This window comes from Lepidothrix coronata, unplaced genomic scaffold, assembly GCF_001604755.1.
Source record: "Lepidothrix coronata isolate B3197 unplaced genomic scaffold, Lepidothrix_coronata-1.0 Scaffold4, whole genome shotgun sequence".
NCBI classification, from domain to species: Eukaryota; Metazoa; Chordata; class Aves; order Passeriformes; family Pipridae; genus Lepidothrix; species Lepidothrix coronata.
The window spans coordinates 5,497,709-5,515,809 of record NW_016690184.1 but is presented as its reverse complement, the minus strand read 5'-3'; the positions used below and the strand labels follow the sequence as shown (position 1 = coordinate 5,515,809).

General features: G+C 40.6%; 1 protein-coding gene across 7 annotated transcripts in view; it reads left to right on the top strand.

Annotated features, from left to right (window-relative positions):
• Positions 1-13,607, top strand: part of FILIP1 (filamin A interacting protein 1) — a 105,754-nt gene extending 92,147 nt beyond the window's left edge. For 4 of the 7 annotated variants that reach the window (XM_017825474.1, XM_017825501.1, XM_017825508.1 and 1 more), the window contains one exon: positions 5,020-6,546. In XM_017825474.1, coding sequence (XP_017680963.1) covers positions 5,020-5,226 — 207 coding nt within the window. In that variant the 3' untranslated portion in view covers positions 5,227-6,546. Of the gene's footprint in view, positions 1-5,019; positions 6,547-6,567 lie in introns of those variants that run through there. The other 3 variants (XM_017825456.1, XM_017825465.1, XM_017825483.1) reach the window with 3 other exon arrangements.
• Positions 13,608-18,101: the final 4,494 nt, after the last annotated feature.

The window sequence follows — 18,101 nt, the reverse complement described above, 5'->3', positions numbered from 1 at the left end:
ATCTGTTTTGCAAATGACAACTTTACAAAACAGTCAGAAAAAAACAAGTATCTGATCATTTACTCAGTAACCCTAGCAGAAACCAACATTGATACAATGTTGAGGGTTTAAGTTAATAAAATCAAACAAGACAAATTGATACACAGCTGCTTTCTTTAGCTCACTGGATTTAAGTTTTGTCTTAATGTTCCTCATACAAGATGCTTTGTACAATGTGCTAATGCAGTGCCAAGCTACAAAGGGGAAGTCTGAAATTCCTAGCTCTCATCTCTTCCTATAACAGATTTGCAGTTACTGTATTCCTGTTTGAAAACATTTAGTTTTTCCCATTTGAATTTATAGTTATCTTCAGTGTGCACACACAGTACTTTTAAATGTTCAGCCTGAACTGTGGTGTCTCTCTGCATATGTGAGTCCAAAACCAGAGTCTGTGATTTCATTGTGGACCCTCATGATTTTTTAATCCCATGAATCCCATGGATTAAGAGGGGTTCTGGTTGCATTGATTTACACTGACATACTCTATAGAGTATCTAGAGATTTATATTTTATTATATAAAATGAGACCCTGTCCAAAAAAAGACACAGGCATCTGAAGGAGAACATGAGAAATTTTTGAGCATTTAATCAAGAAGAATCAAAAAAGGCACCCCTCAGTGACAATATCTCCACTCGTACCCGGACTCACTGGACTCAAATGTTTTGGAAGTGCTTCATGTTGTGCCTGCTGGACAAGCCCAGGGCTGGCCAGCTGAGCAGCAGGTCTCATCACAACAGTCCCACAGGGGTCTCCATGGCAGGAGCTGATGTGATGGAGCCTATTTGATCAGTTGGATTGAGTTCTGCATTTAACAGAATCATCACCACTTTGATGAAAAAAAAAAAAAGAAAAAGAACCAAACCCTAAAATGGTAATTGCCTTTTCTGTGGCAGCCTATGGATTTAGACAGTTCCCACAGAAGTAGAAAACAGGGGGGTTGGTTCTCCTTAGCTTGATTAGAGTCAAACCCACTCCTAGGGAGATACTTGAACTACCCTAGCAGACCTAGGAGATTATTTTTTTTATTACAGGTGGACCACAGAGTATATGGAGACCAAAATGAGCCTGAAACTGTAGCCTGGTTGTTAGTCTTGCCTTAGCACATTGGCCCAAATTCCTGTTCCCAGGACAGTTCATACAGTTTACAGTAAAAATCCCACAAAATAAAAACAAATATTCTTTGTGGACAAAAACCCAAACAAACTGTGGTGCCTATATCCTGTTTTTTGATTCAAGCCCTATATTTGGTTGTAGGATTGCTGCTGAATTTGAATCTTCTTTGGATACCAGGATAGGTGTCAGTATTATAATCACATAATCCTTGTGCTCCCCACCTCCTACAAGCCTGACATCAGTGCCAGCTGTTTATGCTGTCAGGCTCCACAGTGACTTCAGTGCCATGCAAATCTGCAGGAAGCAGAGGGAATCCTGGCTGCAGCAGAGCCAGCGTAGTGGCACAGCACCAACCATGCAGAGCGTCCTGTGACCAGAGCAGGAAGGCACAGCTGAGAGGCTGTTGGGTGCCAGAGCAAACTAAACACACATTTATGCAGCTATAAGGCTACTTTCGTTTGGGCAGCATTTAGTTTGAGGTCGGCATCTAAATGTAGCTCTTTGTAGGTGACCCAGATGTGCTCTAGGCATCTGCTAGAGCTGCTGGAGATCCAGGGATCAGCTCATTTGCCCGTGCAGAGGTGTGTGGTGGTGGCTGTGTGTCCTGTAGCAGTTGAGACACATACCTGAGGCTGGGAGGCATAGCACAGAGCTGTACCTTTCTGCTATGGCAGCTGATGGGACACCTCAGATGGCACAGGATGCCTCAGTGTGGGCACCTGAGTCAGCCTGTTGTCATCAGTCCCCTTGTCATCACTGAGGCCTGTGTGCTGGCTCCATGGAGACTGGAGCGTGATTTCAGCTGAGACATGGCTAGCTTCAGTGTGAGCTGAATTGCCCACTGGGGTCCATTGACTGTATTGGCTACTTCTCCAGTCCCACTCTTTCAGGATGCAATTGCCTAAACATACTTTTTTAGTGTCATTTTAAGTGCCTACCTAACTTCCAGCTGCTTTATCAGAGATTGCATGTCTCCTTGGGTCCTGTGGCTTATCTGCCAACTCTAGCTTAAGTAGCCCAGGGCATCTCAAATTACACTAGGTGTCTGTTGGTCACTGAACTGAACCATTTCTGTCCAGGGCAAGCTGGGCCCTGATCAGATCAGGGACAAAAGCTGAAAATCACCTTTGTTCTTAAAATATTCCAGAAGTCAACGTGTGCATGAAAGCACTGGTGTGTGTCAGTAAAATGCACCAAGCAAGATTTGTTACAAACTACTAAAACATGCTAAATGTTTTGTACATTCAAATTGCTTTTCTTCCTTTAATGGGACTGTCCAGCCTTACTGCAACTTCACAGGTTAATAAAACCAGCCAGTGTCCTTGGTGAGGGCTGATGATTGACTAAACCAGCTCAGCAGTTGTGTGTGTTCATCCCACTCTCAGTAATGTCTTTAGTAACCTCACTTGAGTCCCCATGGTGTTCCAACACCACATAATGCCTCACTAGCTCAGAGCCAGCCCACATCACCCAGCGTCCCATGGGGTCTCATCTCCTGCGCTCCATGCCAGCTGTGTAAGAGTTCCTTTCTGTTTGGACCCACATTCCTGGATCAAGCAAAAGGCAGCAGCCTACAGACAAACAGGGCTGGAAGGAATGGCCTAGAGTTTGTTTCTTGGAAGGAATGGCGAAGAGATAGACAGCGTGTGGGTTTTCTGCCAGACAGGACAGACACAGAGGAGAGTGTCCTCTGCTTGCCTGCCCCGTCACGCACCAGAGGGGACTGCCGGCTGGAGAGGCACCTTTGTGCCATTTCACTTGGCAAACACAAAATACTTTAGCAGCTGCGTGTGAAGCAGGCATTAGCTTCCATAGGATGAACATGTTAGTATGCTGTAAGGAAGGCAACTAAGAAATTTAAACCAAGTTAGAGTTCTTTTCAAAGTGCTTTTGAGTGATTTAGGCTTGAAATGAGTAACTTGAAAGCGCCCAAATCCTCAGTTAATAATTTACATGTGAATAAAGCTGAAGAAATGCCTGAGATTCCAGCTACTTCATTTGATTGCCTCATGTTTACACACTGTGGAACTCTTTCAGGGAGAACAAGATGTTTGTCATTTGGGTTCCCTGGGATGTTGACATATTTTCCAAGGCTGATGGAATGCATTTGCATGTTTTGCCCTACACAATTGTATGGGCCTAACTTGTTTTGACATCTACATGTGAGTTCCATATTAGCCTTTACACTGCTATTGTAAATGTTGCTCTTAGTTATTGAAAATGGCTTCCTTCCTGTCAAGCAGACTGCATTCAAGTTTTCCAATTGTGATTTTTTTTGAGTGTACACATGGGGTTTTGAACTGTCCTTAGAAGAGTAAGGAATGGTTTTCCTTTGCATACTCAGGATGCAGACAGAAAGCTCTGATGCTACTGACTGAAAAATGTTGGAGAGAGAAAAGTGCTCCTTTGTTGAGCATTTTTACGAGCATTTTTTAGTAAATGTGCAAATACATATTGCAGCTGACATGATCCTTTAATTGAATCTATTTCAGTAGTTTAGTTTTATTTTACTTAAGTGTCATAAATTACATGGTTTAGTAATTTAGCAGATGGGCCTAGCTAGAATTCCAGGATCTTATGAGAATTGTTCTCTTTCGTTAGATCAAAGTCTTCATCCATTATCTGAACAGAAAACAGTCACATATGAAAGTCAGCCGAGACACTGAAGTTGTCACCATGAACATTTGTGTCTGTATTGCACACTGCAGGAGATAAAGCCCATTTTCCTTTCAGAATTGTCATGTTTAGAAGTATTCTCTTTAGGTCATGGTTCATAGGGGGTAGCTTCCAGTTTTGACGTTGCGGAGTACGTGCATCATTATCTGGCCAACAGAGACAGAAAATGCAATTGGCCCTTTTGAATCTTTTTATCCTATCCAAGTACTCCTTGTGCATTTACAGGGTGGGATTCAGTTGCCTAAGCATATGAACTGATTGCAGTTTCAAAGCTATGGGATAGCTTTGGCCTGGCCTCTGTGTCAGACTCCAGAAGGGCACATGAGCCATGTCGGGTCTGCCAGCCCCAGACCAACCACTTAGGCCATTTTTATATTTTTTTTTTTTAATTCTGAAGTACTCACACTTGAGGATAAGTGTGCTTGGTAGGCTGTTGGCCGGGGCAGCAGATTGGCAGAAACAGTAAAATGACCATGTCCACACTGCCATGAGGTATCCCTGGAAATCTGGGTTGGCTGCTTCGCCTTCACGAGAGTTCATCAAGTTGTGGGTAGGACTAGAGGGGGAGAGCCTTTTCCTACATCCTTCCTACCACAGTCACAGGAAAAGGAAATCCCAATCTTTGCTCTGTCTCTTTCTCTCAACCCCCCTGCTCTTCCAGTGCAGAAATAAGTGGGCCCAGCCATGACCCCAGCATACTTTGTGAAGTAAAATTCAATTTTATCTATAATGCTGAGCTATCATGCCCCAGCTCTGAAAATATGGCAGTTACCCTGGGTTCAGTGTTAGCCTCACATGGCTATACTGTTTTGAGGACCCTTGTTAGTCTCTGTACACAATGCTAATATTGTACCTGTCTGACAACTAAGCCAGTGTTCTGGTATCCTCTAAGGTCAGCCTGCACTGTGTTCTGCTGTGGAATGGGAGTTTTGCAACGATTCCCATCCTGATCCCATCTTGATCCAAAACACTGGACCTCAGATTTGGGAAACTCATTTGATCTCGACTGTACCTTCAGCCATATTCTAGCAGTACGTGCCACAGCCAGATTCCAAATGTGAACGTTACTTGATTTGGAATAGTGTTGTTTAAGAGATAAATGAAGAACCAATGAAAAGTGTAAGGTAAGAATATATGAGAAGAAAAAGTCCTCTATTCATGGCATTTTTCTCTGTCTCTCTCTTTTGCAGACAGGCCAGGATGGGTCATCCTCGAGACCTACACCCACCCGCATTCCTGTGTCAAAAGGTATGAAAGCAGGAAAGCCAGTAGTGGCAGCCCCGGGAGCAGGAAATGTGACAAAATTCGAGCCTCGTGCCGAGACTCAGTCTATGAAAATAGAACTGAAGAAATCTTCAGCCAGCAGCTCTGCCTCCCTGGGCGGGGGTCAGGGCTGATGGCAGTGGCTCAGGGGGTACGTTCTGCAGGTTTTACTGCTCCCATGGAAGTCAGCCCCCCCTGTCTGTGTAGTTGCTCATGTTTGCCTGTACTAATGAAGTCCTGCAGCTGTCACTTACAAAAAACTAATAAGTGTGTGCACTGACTACTTAAGTAACTATATCCTTTTGTTTTCTTGAATTCACGTTTAAAAAAGGAAAAAAAAAGCCATCATAAAGGCAGTTCTTGTACGCCAGAAAGATTTTCAGTCTAGGAAATGAGAATGGTGCAGCTAAACTAGGTTATTAATCTAGTTCAGGAATTCTTAATGATGGACTTGGTCATTTGAAGGAAGTTCGGTCACTTTTACTGGTTGTCTTTCACCTTAGCGGATCACTTTTCACCTTTGCTACTGCATGGGACACTTTCCTTCCTGCTTGTGATCACATTATTGAAATGCCACTTGGCCTAGGGAAGCAATGCCAGGAGACAGTGCACTTGAGGTCCTGTTTTACTGAAAGCTAGTACCTCAGCTGTGGGAGGGAGGGGAAGAGAGAAAGGATGGGCACTGTGTGACCTGCCTTCTCTCGAGGAGCCTCCCATCCAAGTCAGTGTTTCTTAGTGGTGAGGTGCTTTCTCAAGATAGTTGCAGAATTCAGGGGCATAGGGATGTAGCACAATGCTTGGCAGCAGCAGTGTTAAGCACCAACTTAATTCTTCCAGAGGGAATTAACATTTGTAGACAGTACTCAAAACCAGGTCCCTGACTTACACACACTGGGTACTGCCAGCTCAGTGCTCAGATGAAGCTACATGAGCAAAAAAGTGTTTAGTCTTTAGCAAAGCTGAAGAAACACTGATCTGGCTAAAATCAATACTGTCCATTTATGGCTGCTCCAAAGATCACTAACGCTATGAAGCAAGTCACTCTGTTGACCTGACCAGGTTTTCAGTTGTTGTTTTCTTTGTTGGGATCTTATATTTAAACCTTAGTTGTCAAGCATCTGTATGTCTTAGAGGGGAAGTCAATACAGACTGCTGGTGGCAGTAATTGCTATCTAAAGGCACAGCTCAGGCACAGACAGTGAAAGAGAGAGGGTTTGATAAGGAAGTTAGTCTCATTTTTCAGTTCTGTATAATATGTTGTCATAAATACAGACTGCCTCACAATACCATGGTGATTCATTGTTTTTCCTTCCCTCTTTGTAATTTCCTCATTTATATGCTTGCGTTTTTTAAGCATGTTCTAAGGAATTGTTCCAGCATGGAAATAGTGTGGATGCCCATGATTGTTATGATTTTTTATTTAATAACAGTAAAGTTATTAAAGGACATTTCCATTAAGCGATCAATTTCCACAGAAGAAAGTCTCAACCAAAAGAAATGGAGCCAAGCAGACCAATAAGTGATGGGTTTAAAGTTTGTATAATGCTTCAACCATCTCAGCAAGCTGTGAAGGACCCAGTGGTTGAAACAGCTTTCAGAAAGCAAGGCGGGAAGACCACCCATAAATAATAAATACAATTCACAGAAAGGAAAATGCACCCGTGGGTGAAATATGAAATGGCTTTCTGTCTAGGAGAAGAGATTTGATGGAAGAATCTGTCACAGAAGGTCAACAAAATTATATTCATCCAAGCAGTGTTTAGTTTTCAGTCTGTGATTTGCATTGCTCTCCACTTTAAGATCCAGATATAGCAATTAGCTGACCATAAAACTGGTATTTTATTATTCGCATGAAGGGCATTTTTTAATTTGCCACATCAAAAAAGAAGTAGGTTTTGGGTTTTTTACATATGTAGCACCTACAGTACCTGTTAATTCTACGGTTCTGGTTCCTATGGCATCCAAAAATCAGATTAATATTTGTATCATTTTTCCTAACACCCTATTCAGTATTTCAGATAAAACTTGGAAACTGGAGTTATCAAGCAATGTGAGTTACTGTTTCAGAAATACATCAGATGCTCTCAAGTAATTCTTATCACTTGAAAGCCTCAGTATGTCAATAAATTGTTGCTGAGATCTTACTGTTCTTGTTGTAACACGGATTTTTTAACAGATGTTTGAAGAAAACACATTTTTAAGAGCTTTTTGCTGGATATTCACTCTAAATACTGGCACTGAAGCAAGTCTTAAGGTCAAAACAGTCATTTAAATAATATTGTGAACATGAGCCCTGAGCTAATGTGGCTTGATACAGTGATGAACTACAGCTGCCTTTTAAGCCTTCCTTATGTCAAAGAAACTTAGTTCCTTAGTTAACTGTTGCTGCACTCAAGGCAATGTTCTGTGCGTGCCTGTGGTTGAAAATTTTTTTTTTGTTTGAGGTCTAAGAAACTAATTCACCTGCAGAAACAAGCCAGCCACACAGTACCTGAAGTCCAGGGCACACAAACTGGTTCAGCTAGAGCCAGAACTGCAGGCACAATCTGGGGATTGCTCCTATGGCGTCAGTAGGATTTGATGAGACAGATTTGAGAAATTCCAGACAGGTCAGACTGAGGATCCTGTTATTTTTCCCAGGGGGAGCACAACAAAAAGGAACGTTTGCTCCACAGCAGAAACCTAAAGAGTTGGAATCAGGCAGCTGGTTTAACTGTTAGCTAAAAATAGATATTTAGTTATAAATTTTAACATCTGTTTTAATTGAACTTATCCTTGTTTCTTAAAGGTAGAAGAAGGTTAAGATGAAGAAAAAAGAAAGCCTATAGTTCAGAAGTCTTAAAATTTGAAGTGTCACTCTGTATTATATTGGAATTTCCTCTAAGTCTGAAGGCAATTATGTTTAGTGACTACAGTAAGATTCTCCATTCAGTAGGTCAGGTCCAGAAGGCACTTTAAACAACCAAGTCTAAAGACAGTGTCTAAGCCCCAGAGGCATCCTGAAGATCTTCCTGATGTTCTTCCACTGCCTTTGTCTAGTCAGGGTTTCTGTTGTGAGTTAACTCTAGCACTGCGGCCTCTGAACCTCACCAAGATCCATAATCCAGGTATTCCTGTATTTCTTCTAAGAGCTTCTAAGTCAAGCCACAATTTCATGGTCACTTAAAGTCAGGATGTAATCCCACACTGGAGCGAAAAGCTGTAGTCCTGTCTTTGTCAACTCCAGCCAAGAAAGTGCTCACTTAGTCACTCAACATGTGGTTGTCCCTTGAGCTGGCACAAGTGTTTGAACCTAACTGGGGAACTGATCTGAATTAAAAGGAATCTGGCAAAACAAAGAAAGGCTAGCTTCAATATAGCTTAGTTCCAGGCTCTCAGGCCAGAAAAAGAAGGAAGGCACAGGAAACCAGGGGCTGTTTTAAAGTGACTGGAATCATGAAGGCTTCCTAGTAGATAAATACCACGGAAATGGAGGGGTAGTACTGCTTATTTTAAAAAGTTTTTGATTGAAACCTTTTTTCAAATGTAGGAGACAGATCCCCCTTCCCAGCAATACCTGAGGAGACTCAAACTCACATCAGCTGCAGGCAGGTTCACCAATGGCACTGACAGACTGAGGGGGGAAAGAAGGTGGCATTCTTATTCCCTCCTTTGAAGGCTGTGCTGTTCTGCATGAAGTGCTTCAGTATTCACTGAGCAGAAACAAGTGAGTGGTTGAGTGGTCAGGATATTGAACTAGGAGGAGGGAGCCCCCCTGTTTTCATGTCCCTGTTCCAAAGGCTGCCTTTGAGCCCAGCCTTTTGTGAAAAAAAAGCTTATAAGATGAAGTGTCTGTGTTCGTCCATCGTTCCATCTGTCCTTCCCTGATGAATAACACTGAACAGATCAACCAGTTTCAACCAAACCTAACAAAGCAATAGGGGTCTTCAGAATAAGAAGTTTTTCCAGTTTAATGAAAAGGGTGGCAGAGAAGAGGAGCAAGATCTTAGCAGTACCCCACTGCGTGGAAGAGTAGAGCATGAGCTCACCTTCATACAGCATCAAAGAATGAACACAAGAGAGTGATGTCAGAAGTACCACAAGGACAAGCTTTGTTCAAACCTCAGATTTGACAAGGCAACAAAGAATCCAACTCTGATACACTAATCCATAGGAAAATACTAGGGCCTTTATTTACAGGGCTTTTTTGTATTCTACGTTAGTGGATTATAATGCGGAAAACAAGCTTTCCTAACGGATCATCTGGAATCACTCATCCTCATACTTTATCTCTCTTACCTTTTTCTCTGTCATTTTGATTGGTTTTTATTTTTTTAATGAAGTGGAACAATTTCAATAGCAAAACACACTCAACTCAGAGTCATAATGATAGTTAAAATGGTTCGTCAGGAAACTAAGGTGGCTGAGAACCAATCTTTGCATTTTTAGTTGTTTTCAACATCAGCTGGAGAGATATCCTGTTTTGGCTGATGGCATGGCCATATAAGCAGTTGTGATAAGCCAAGCAATGGGAACATAGGACAGCAGTAAGGTGGAGAGGGGGAAGAGCAGGGAAAATGCCAACTCATTCATGAGCAGCACACATGGACCGAGAAGGTGCACCCTCAGTTCTCCAAGTGATCTCTCTGATTTTAAATTTAGTTCATAATAAGTGTTCTACTGTGTTTCCTACGTTGGATCCCATCACCAGAATTACTGCTACATGTGAGTATTGCTAATGTAGTCATTAGCAGATCAATACATTTGAGAAAGTGTGACTAAAAATGAAGGAGCACAGAGCTTCAACCCTCATGCCTGAGGGATTTCTCTCAAGATTGGTAAACATGCTAAGTTAATGGTAGAGGAAAAACAGATTTTCATTTATTTTGCGCACCGTTTTTCCTTTTGTGACACCCATTGTGTGAATTTTGAAAAATCAAACAACACTTTGTGGTTCTTCTGAATATGTCCACGGAATATGCATGTTACTGTATTTAAACCACAAACCACTTATGGCTAATAGTAATTAGCATCATGTGAGTAATCTCTAAAGCCACATTAATATATTGATTCACGCCAACTGGATGCCAAGTCATAGGTCACTGCCTGAAATACACTACTCATGTTCAAAAACATGCTCAATATTTACATGAATATTCAGTAATTCTGATCAGATGTGGAAGAGCATGTCTTTAAAGAGAGTAAGCTACTGTCCTGCTGGGTTTCAGGTACTTGGCATAAACCACAACAGTGAGGACAATTTTAAGACCAATTATATGTTCCCATCACACATCAGTGGCCAATTTCATTGAGTTGCTTTGAAATACGTAGTTTGCTGGCAGGAGTTTCTGTGAGCTCATCTTTCAAACTTGTTTTCATTTAGGGGAATGGCTTTTCCCCCTAACGTCAGTGTGAGTTATCCTTATTCCCTTAATTTTGCCTGAGCTCTCTCAGGCAAAACTATATGCAACATTTCTCTTTGCAGATGTTAACTTCACTTTGAATCTTACTCGCTACACACTGCTCTTAACCCGGCTTTTTTTTGAAAATGCCACCAGGGTTAACTACTGTGAGGTTCAGAACTATCAGCTCTGGGAGTCAGGTGTGAAACACTCAGGTGTGAATTGTTCTCCCAACCAAAAAACTCTTATTGGGATTTAAAAAATAGAATTACTGATGTATGTACTCTTCTGTTGCTTGGGCGTGTGCTGTCTGTTGCACATAGATTTTTGTATTATCTGGTGTTACTTGTTTGTATATATTGTAAGAAGAAATTAAACTTTGTATGTTAAAATGTCAGTTTATGTGCTTCATTATATGAACCGGTATCCTGACGTGTTTCCTGGAGAAGTTCTGATTTACATCAGTGGGACTAAAAGCAGAATTAGCTGTTTCACATTAACTGTCATGAAAATCAATTGTTTAAGTTAATTCATAGGTCCTGGAACTATTCACATCTATAATGCTAAAAAAATTTATGTAATCATATCATTCTGATATAATCATATTCCTACAGAGGCTGGTCCAAAAGAACTCTTACAAAATGTGCCCTACTCTAATTTTAGCTTAATAGCTGCTCAGACACCTCTTTTAGTAACTACAGTATGTGTGTGTGTATAATATATATGTTTATATATATGTAAGCATTTCAAATACAAACAACTGATAGACAATTATTTGATTTTTTTGAAATAGTTTCTCCTACTCTTATGCAAAATTGCTATATTGGGCCTATAGGAGGAAGACTGCTTGAGAAACATGCTGTAGTTTTGCTGTTCATTCAGTGACTGAGCCTTAACAAGGATATTTTTCTGCTACCCATTTAGTTTTTAGAATTTTGTGTCTAAACTCCATATTAATATATACTGTGCATAGTGAATATTAAGAAAATAATTGTTTCATATAGAGTTCACATGACTCCCATTGAAATTAGGGGAGAGTTTGCCTGAGGTTACAGTCTGATATTATATAAATGCAGATTTTAACATAATATTTCACAAGAGCTTCAAGCTAGAACAGCAGTGGTTGTAAGGTAAATTCATACAGTAGTCTGTGATTCTTTCACATTCACTGCTCAAATGTGGTAGAACTGGTATACATATCTGTTGAAAATCATTTGTTAATGATAAGTTGTATGGAAAATAAATCCTTTCAGTCTGGGAAATTCTATTATTTCATTTGCCTTAACGTATTTTCTTGGATGTTGCCTAAGCACTGCTTTTCTGATTCAGGAATCACCATCAGCACTGTGATCTGCCATCTAGTGGCAAAGTTCTGGCACTAAGAGTACATGGAAAATATTTTCATTTTTCTTCTTATAATGTAACTTAAACGTCTTGCAGATATTAGTTAGGAAGCAAACTAAAGCAGAAGTCAATAAAAATGTCAAAGGCAATAATGATTTGATTAGTGTCATTTCTTGGGTCGTGTAAATCTTGAAAAATTAAGACTATTAAAAAGGGAAGGAATCTTAAGAAAAATAATTTCCTGGATAAAACACAATTTTTCAGAGAAAAATGTCCTTGATAGCTAAATTCTTATATTAAAAAAGTTGCCTGTAAGAGCCATGTATATAGAATAGAAGAACAGACCAGGTCATTAGTACTTCAGCAGAGCGAATCAGGATCAGGGACCTCCTATATTATATATATAATATATATATATAATATATATAATTTAATATAAGTTAAATCCAGTCTTTCAAAGAAAAGGTCAACACTTAGTTTTGCATGCTGTGGCTGAAATTTATCCCCCTTAAAGTCAGTAGCAAATTCAAGAAGACTTGCTGAATAAATCCAGCATAGGTTTGTAAGCCAAGTTTAAATAAAAAAAGTGAGAAATGGCCCCATGCGTCTTCCTCGTCTCCATTTCATAATTGCCATCAGATTTATGATAGATTTGCTTAGACAGGTTACAAGACATCCAACTCCAAGTCTTCCTTATGGAACTGGAACTTTAGTGTCCCTGTGGTTTAATCCGTTCAACTGTATTTCTCTTTTCCTTATGGATGACCAAATGATAGTCTTGATATTGAAGTGGAAGCCAGGGGGCTCTGGGCCCTAGACAGGAACTAATTTAGTCTCCCTCTGTAGCATTAGCCAGGATGGTTTTATCAAACAGCGATGTGAGGGTAAGTCTGTGAGACGTTTCTAGAAAAATGCCTAGCACTGCCACTCGTAATTGTTCTTCTTTAAAGTAACTTGCAATGAATGCATTTGCAGTTTCATAAACCCAAATGTTTTGCTCTCTTTTCTTTTAGAGAGTGTCATCATTCACCAGTTACGCATGAACTCTAGATGAGTTACGGCCCCGCTAGAGCTCCCTGTGTGCACTGCCCTCCACGCCCGTGGGATGGATCACTGTAAAGCTCCCTGCCATCAACACCAGGGTCACTTGTGCTACTGACTATTCGTGGAAGTATTAGTGCTTCCATTAGATTTTATATATTTTTTTCTCTTTGTAGGGCTTTAAAAATGAAGGGCCTTGCTGGCATTTTGAAAGTACCTAGTCAGAGAGAGAGAAGCAGTCTTTCTGCCAGCTGAATTTCACTTTTATTTGCAAAGCCTAAGGCATGTGCTTGATTTTGTTTGATGTTTGCCATATAATTTATTTTTATAATACACTTTGTAAAGTAACTGTCCCAAAGTTGCAATTCCTGTTGCTCATGGCGCATTTATTTGTAGAATACACTGTTAAATTTGCAATTTGATATTTTTGTAATAGAGAGTATGTAAAGAAAAATGTAACTACAGCAATGTTTTGAGTTTAAATGGAAAAGTATTCAGCACTGCTGTATGGAATTTGTACTATTGCAGAATATTTCTTGCACTGTGTGATGGTTTGGCATAAAATTAGGTATTAAAGTCCAATGCCTTGAAATACAACCAGATTTGCTCATTTTAAACAGTGTAAGCCAGTTTTTAAAGCTGTGATTTTTTTTTTAATGTAAAGTATGTTTTTACTTCTGCCTGTACCAAAAAAAGGTTGATTTTCATTACACTGTAACTAATAAATTTTCACAACTATGCAAATATAATCAAGTGTTTGCATTTTAACTCCAGTTGCTTAAGGCTGGCAGTGCTCATCTGTGTATTTGTTTATGGGGACAGAATTATGGGTTTGGAAGTTCCTTTTTCTGACTTGTGTCTCATATGGTGTCACAGTGATGTACAGAGTAAAACTGATTCATGGAATCCTAGGATGGTTTGGGTTGGAAGGACCTTAAAGATCATCTAGTTCCTAACTCCCAGCTGTGGGCAGGGACACCTTCCACTAGACTGGGTTGTTCAGAGCCCCATCCAACCTGGCCTTGAACACTTCCAGGGATGGGGCATCCACAGATTCTCTGGGCAACCTGTTCCAGTGCCTCACCACCCTCACACTAAAGAATTTCCTCTTAATACCTAATCTAAACTGTCTTTCAGTTTGAAACTATTCCTCCTTATTCTGTCACTACATGCTCTTCTAAATAGTCTCTCCATCTTTCTTGTAGGCTCAGAAATTAAGGAGAGGGATCAATCACTAATCTGTTAATGACTTGATTGTTTCTAATCTTGTGCATCACAGCAGTGGCAGAGATGTTTGACTGCTACAGTCAGAATCTTTAGTCCTGGACTAGCAGGACTGTAAAACTTAGACATCATGCACTCTGCACGTGCAGAAGGGCCCCTTTTACACTGGTAGCTGTAGCTTCTCAAGTAGCATCCAGAGAGTTCTGTGGCAGCTATACTTAAGATGATTTTTGAATTAATTATATCTAAATCTACATACAACCCAGGCAGAGTCTTTTTTTTCTTATACATTTCATAATCAATTATTTTTAATATAAGTCATTGGCACATATTTAAAATACTGCAGATTTTTTAACTGCAGAAGCTACTGGGAGAAACTACTTTTTTGGAAGGGAAAATGGTGATGCTTGAAGAAGATGTGCTGTGAGACACCAGAAAGAGTGCATTAACTCAGCATCCCACTGGGATGACTAGGTCCATCTTCGAAGCTGGAATATTGCATTGCTGTGTATTCAATTTGATCTTCATTGGAGCCATGGGAGCTGTTTTTCCTTCTGTAGGAGGAGTTCTGCAGCAAATGCTGACATTGTAGAGAAGCAGGATATTCTGGGATCTGCTTTGGAGTTGATCTCCACTGTAAAGAGTTTGCTAATACAGCTATACTGAGGAATCAAAATAAGCGCTGCTTATCCTGGCAAAAGAGTCATTTTGTTGGTATAGCTTATGCTTAGCTAGTACACCATGTTTTTTAAGGAGTGGATTTTTTTGTACAGCAGACAAGGTATGCCAATAACATAACTGTGTCTGTAGATCTTATTTTAGAGCAACCCGAGAACAATTCCAGCTTTCAGAGAGCAATACAGCTGAAGTGAATAAAGTTTAGTGTGTGCCACATAGTGTTTACTGCTCAGTAGAATGAATATTGTAGTGACCCAGATCTTCCATTTTCAAAACATCACTTTGGAATCAAAACCTATATATGTTAAGATCTACACTGAGCTCATCTGGAATGAAAATCCTGGCTATTTGAAAGTGATGGTGACACGTCTGAAATAAACTTCAGCTTTTAAATATGAGTAAGCCATAAGTAAAATCATATTCTGAAATTGAGTCTACATTTAAAAGGTCCAAATCAAAGTAGAAAATATTTTTCCTTGTCTAGATTTTAATATAAAGCCACTTCAGTATGAGTGTAAGTTTACGATACCTAAACAAATTGCAAATACATTGTTTTAAGTTTTTAAGCTTCACAAAATAAAGGTTTGTTTAAAGCATAAATTCTTCAAGATATATTTGAAATAATTTAGATTTTAAAATAATTTTGATGAGCTGCAGCACTTTGGAGTAGGAGGCTGGTGATTTCATCTTCAATGCATTTATGTTCCTGGTCAATTTTTTTTACATTACCTTATTTGGATATGAATCTAAGACAAATAAGTAATAAAAGTGCATTAGCCACATAATTAGCCTGTATTTCAGAGACACTCAGGAAGAAATCTATTAATATAGACTAAAGATGATTAATTTCTACAAGTATTGTCATCCTAAAGGAGGTAATCAGGAAGTTCTTTCAGACTAAGACAATTTAGAGGCTACCTTGGGCTAAAGATATCAGTAGCTTTTAAGCAATAGAAAATCAGTGAAAGATCTACTTTTCTCTTAAAGATCTCTTCCTGTCTAAAGAGGATTGAAAGACCTCTGTGGGTATAGTTATAGGTGATAAAATACAATGTTTCAATCTATTAAAAAAATCTCAAATACTTTGATTTCTAGGGAGAAATTATGCAGCCTGTGAGTTTTCCTTGCTGTGAAATATAATTGGACAAATTTAACATGTCCTTTCTTGCCAGTCCTCTCACACCTGGCAGCATCAGGTCCCAGCTTCCCAATATTGCCTCTCAGTTATCCTGCTGCCAGAGAAATTTCTTGCCATCTCTCAGCACAGACTTACAAGCAGTCTTATTCCTTTGGGATCCCAGGTTGTGCTTCCCTGATTCACTGTAAGGCTGTGGGACTAAATGTTGCTATAGCTGAAGGTGGTAATGGAAAACAGAATATAATAAAGAAAAGGGTGATATTAGGGACAAGCAGCTTAGCTATGGGGAATGGAAGCAAAAGGTGGGGCCCACAAGATAATGGAAAAGATAAACTAGGAATGAGATATAGTTTTACCACAGATGACACAAGGAATACGATTAACTTTTGTACCCCATACAGTTTTTTAGTCACCGAATTAATTCTTAAATTTTAGATGCTTATATGTCTAAATTCCCTATGCTGTCTATGACAAGAGGCCTTCTGAGCCTCCTCAGAGGCTCATTTGCACAAGTCAGTTGCTCCCCCCAGTGGTCTTGGCTGATACTCTTGCTGTTCCAGAGAACTAAAAGGCATTTATTTTAGGGAAACTATTCTACAGGCAGCTAAAAAGTCTTAAGACTGGAACTACATGCTTATAAAGTTATTAAATAATTCTAATTATTTTCCTCTAAAGTCAAGTAAATACATAAATACTTGCTGAAAGTGGATTTCGGTTACACTCTAGAGACTACAAAGGAAGGACTACAGAGTCCTCACAAAGAGTAATGCAGAAGTGCCAATAAAGTGAGAAACATGGACTTTCAATGTTGCATTAGGGTGAGGAAAGCCTGCTAAGGCAGGTATTCTGGGATACAAATACATAGTCCCGCACTGCGTTCCACAAGATGACTGTTTCTTCACAGGAAGGGTGTTAAGCATTGGAATGGGCTGCCCTGGGAGGTGATGGAGTCACTGTCCCTGGAGGTGTTTAAGAAAAGACTGGAACGTGGCACTTAGTGCCATGGTCTTGTTGACATGGTGGTGTTTGGTCACAGGTTGGACTTGATGATCTCAGAGGTCTTTTCCAACCTAATTGATTCTGTGATTCTGTGATTCTATGTACTGCAATCACATTAACTCCTAAGGGCAATGCAACAACTCCGACAGGAACATCCATATGTATAAGTATCTGAAGGGAGGGTGTCAAGAGGATGGAGCTAGGTTCTTTTCAGTGGTGCCAACCAATAGGACAAGAAGCAACGGGCAGAAACTGATGCACAGGAAGTTCCACCTGAATATGAAGAACTTCTTTACTGTGCAAATGACCATTCACTGGAAGAGATTGCCCAGAGAGGTTGTGGAGTCTCCCTCACTGAAGACATTCAAGCACCTTTTGGATGCAGTCTGGTGTGATGTGCTCTAGGATGACCCTGCTTGACCACGGAAGTTGGACTAGATGGCCCTCTGTGGTCCCTTCCAACCTGATCAATTCAATTTACTGCACTGATTCAGTCACACAGTTCCTGACAGCTGACCAAAAGTGGTGGTTAGCACGCACGGCTCCATTAACTCTCCTGCATTATTACATCTCTATAGTTGCACTAATCCTAGTTATGAGAGCAAGAAGCTGAAAGTGAAGCTGAAACTGACTTCTCCATTTTCGACCCATTGGATGATGCCTTTTACCAGCACCCCTCCCCATGGCAATGGGAGGACGAGGGGCGGGAGAGGGCCCTCCTGGAGTGCTGGGGGGAGGCTGCGGGCCCAGGCCTCACCCGGACAATGGGGCACAATACGGCTGGATTTAACTTTGCCCTGTGTGTAATACAGGAGATCCCTGCCCACAGCCCTGCCCAGCTCAGCAGCGCCTGCGCGGCCAGCACACAAAACATTTGAGGAGCGACTGAGGGAGCTGGGGTTGTTTAGCCTGGAGAAAAGGAGGCTCCTGGGGGACCTCATCGCTCTCTACAACTCCCTGAAAGGAGGCTGTAGTGGGGTGGAGGTCGATCTCTTCTGCCGTTCCTGCAGTGAGAGAACAAGAGGAAATGGCCTGAAACTGAGACAGGGAAAATTCAGATAAGTTATCAGAAAAAAAATTTCACTGTTAGTGTGCTGAGGCATTGGAATGGGCTGCCTAGGGAGGTGTTGGAGTCACCATCCCTGGACGTGTTTAAGAGGTGTCTGGATCTGGCGCAGGGTGCTGCGGTTTAGAGGCTCAGGGG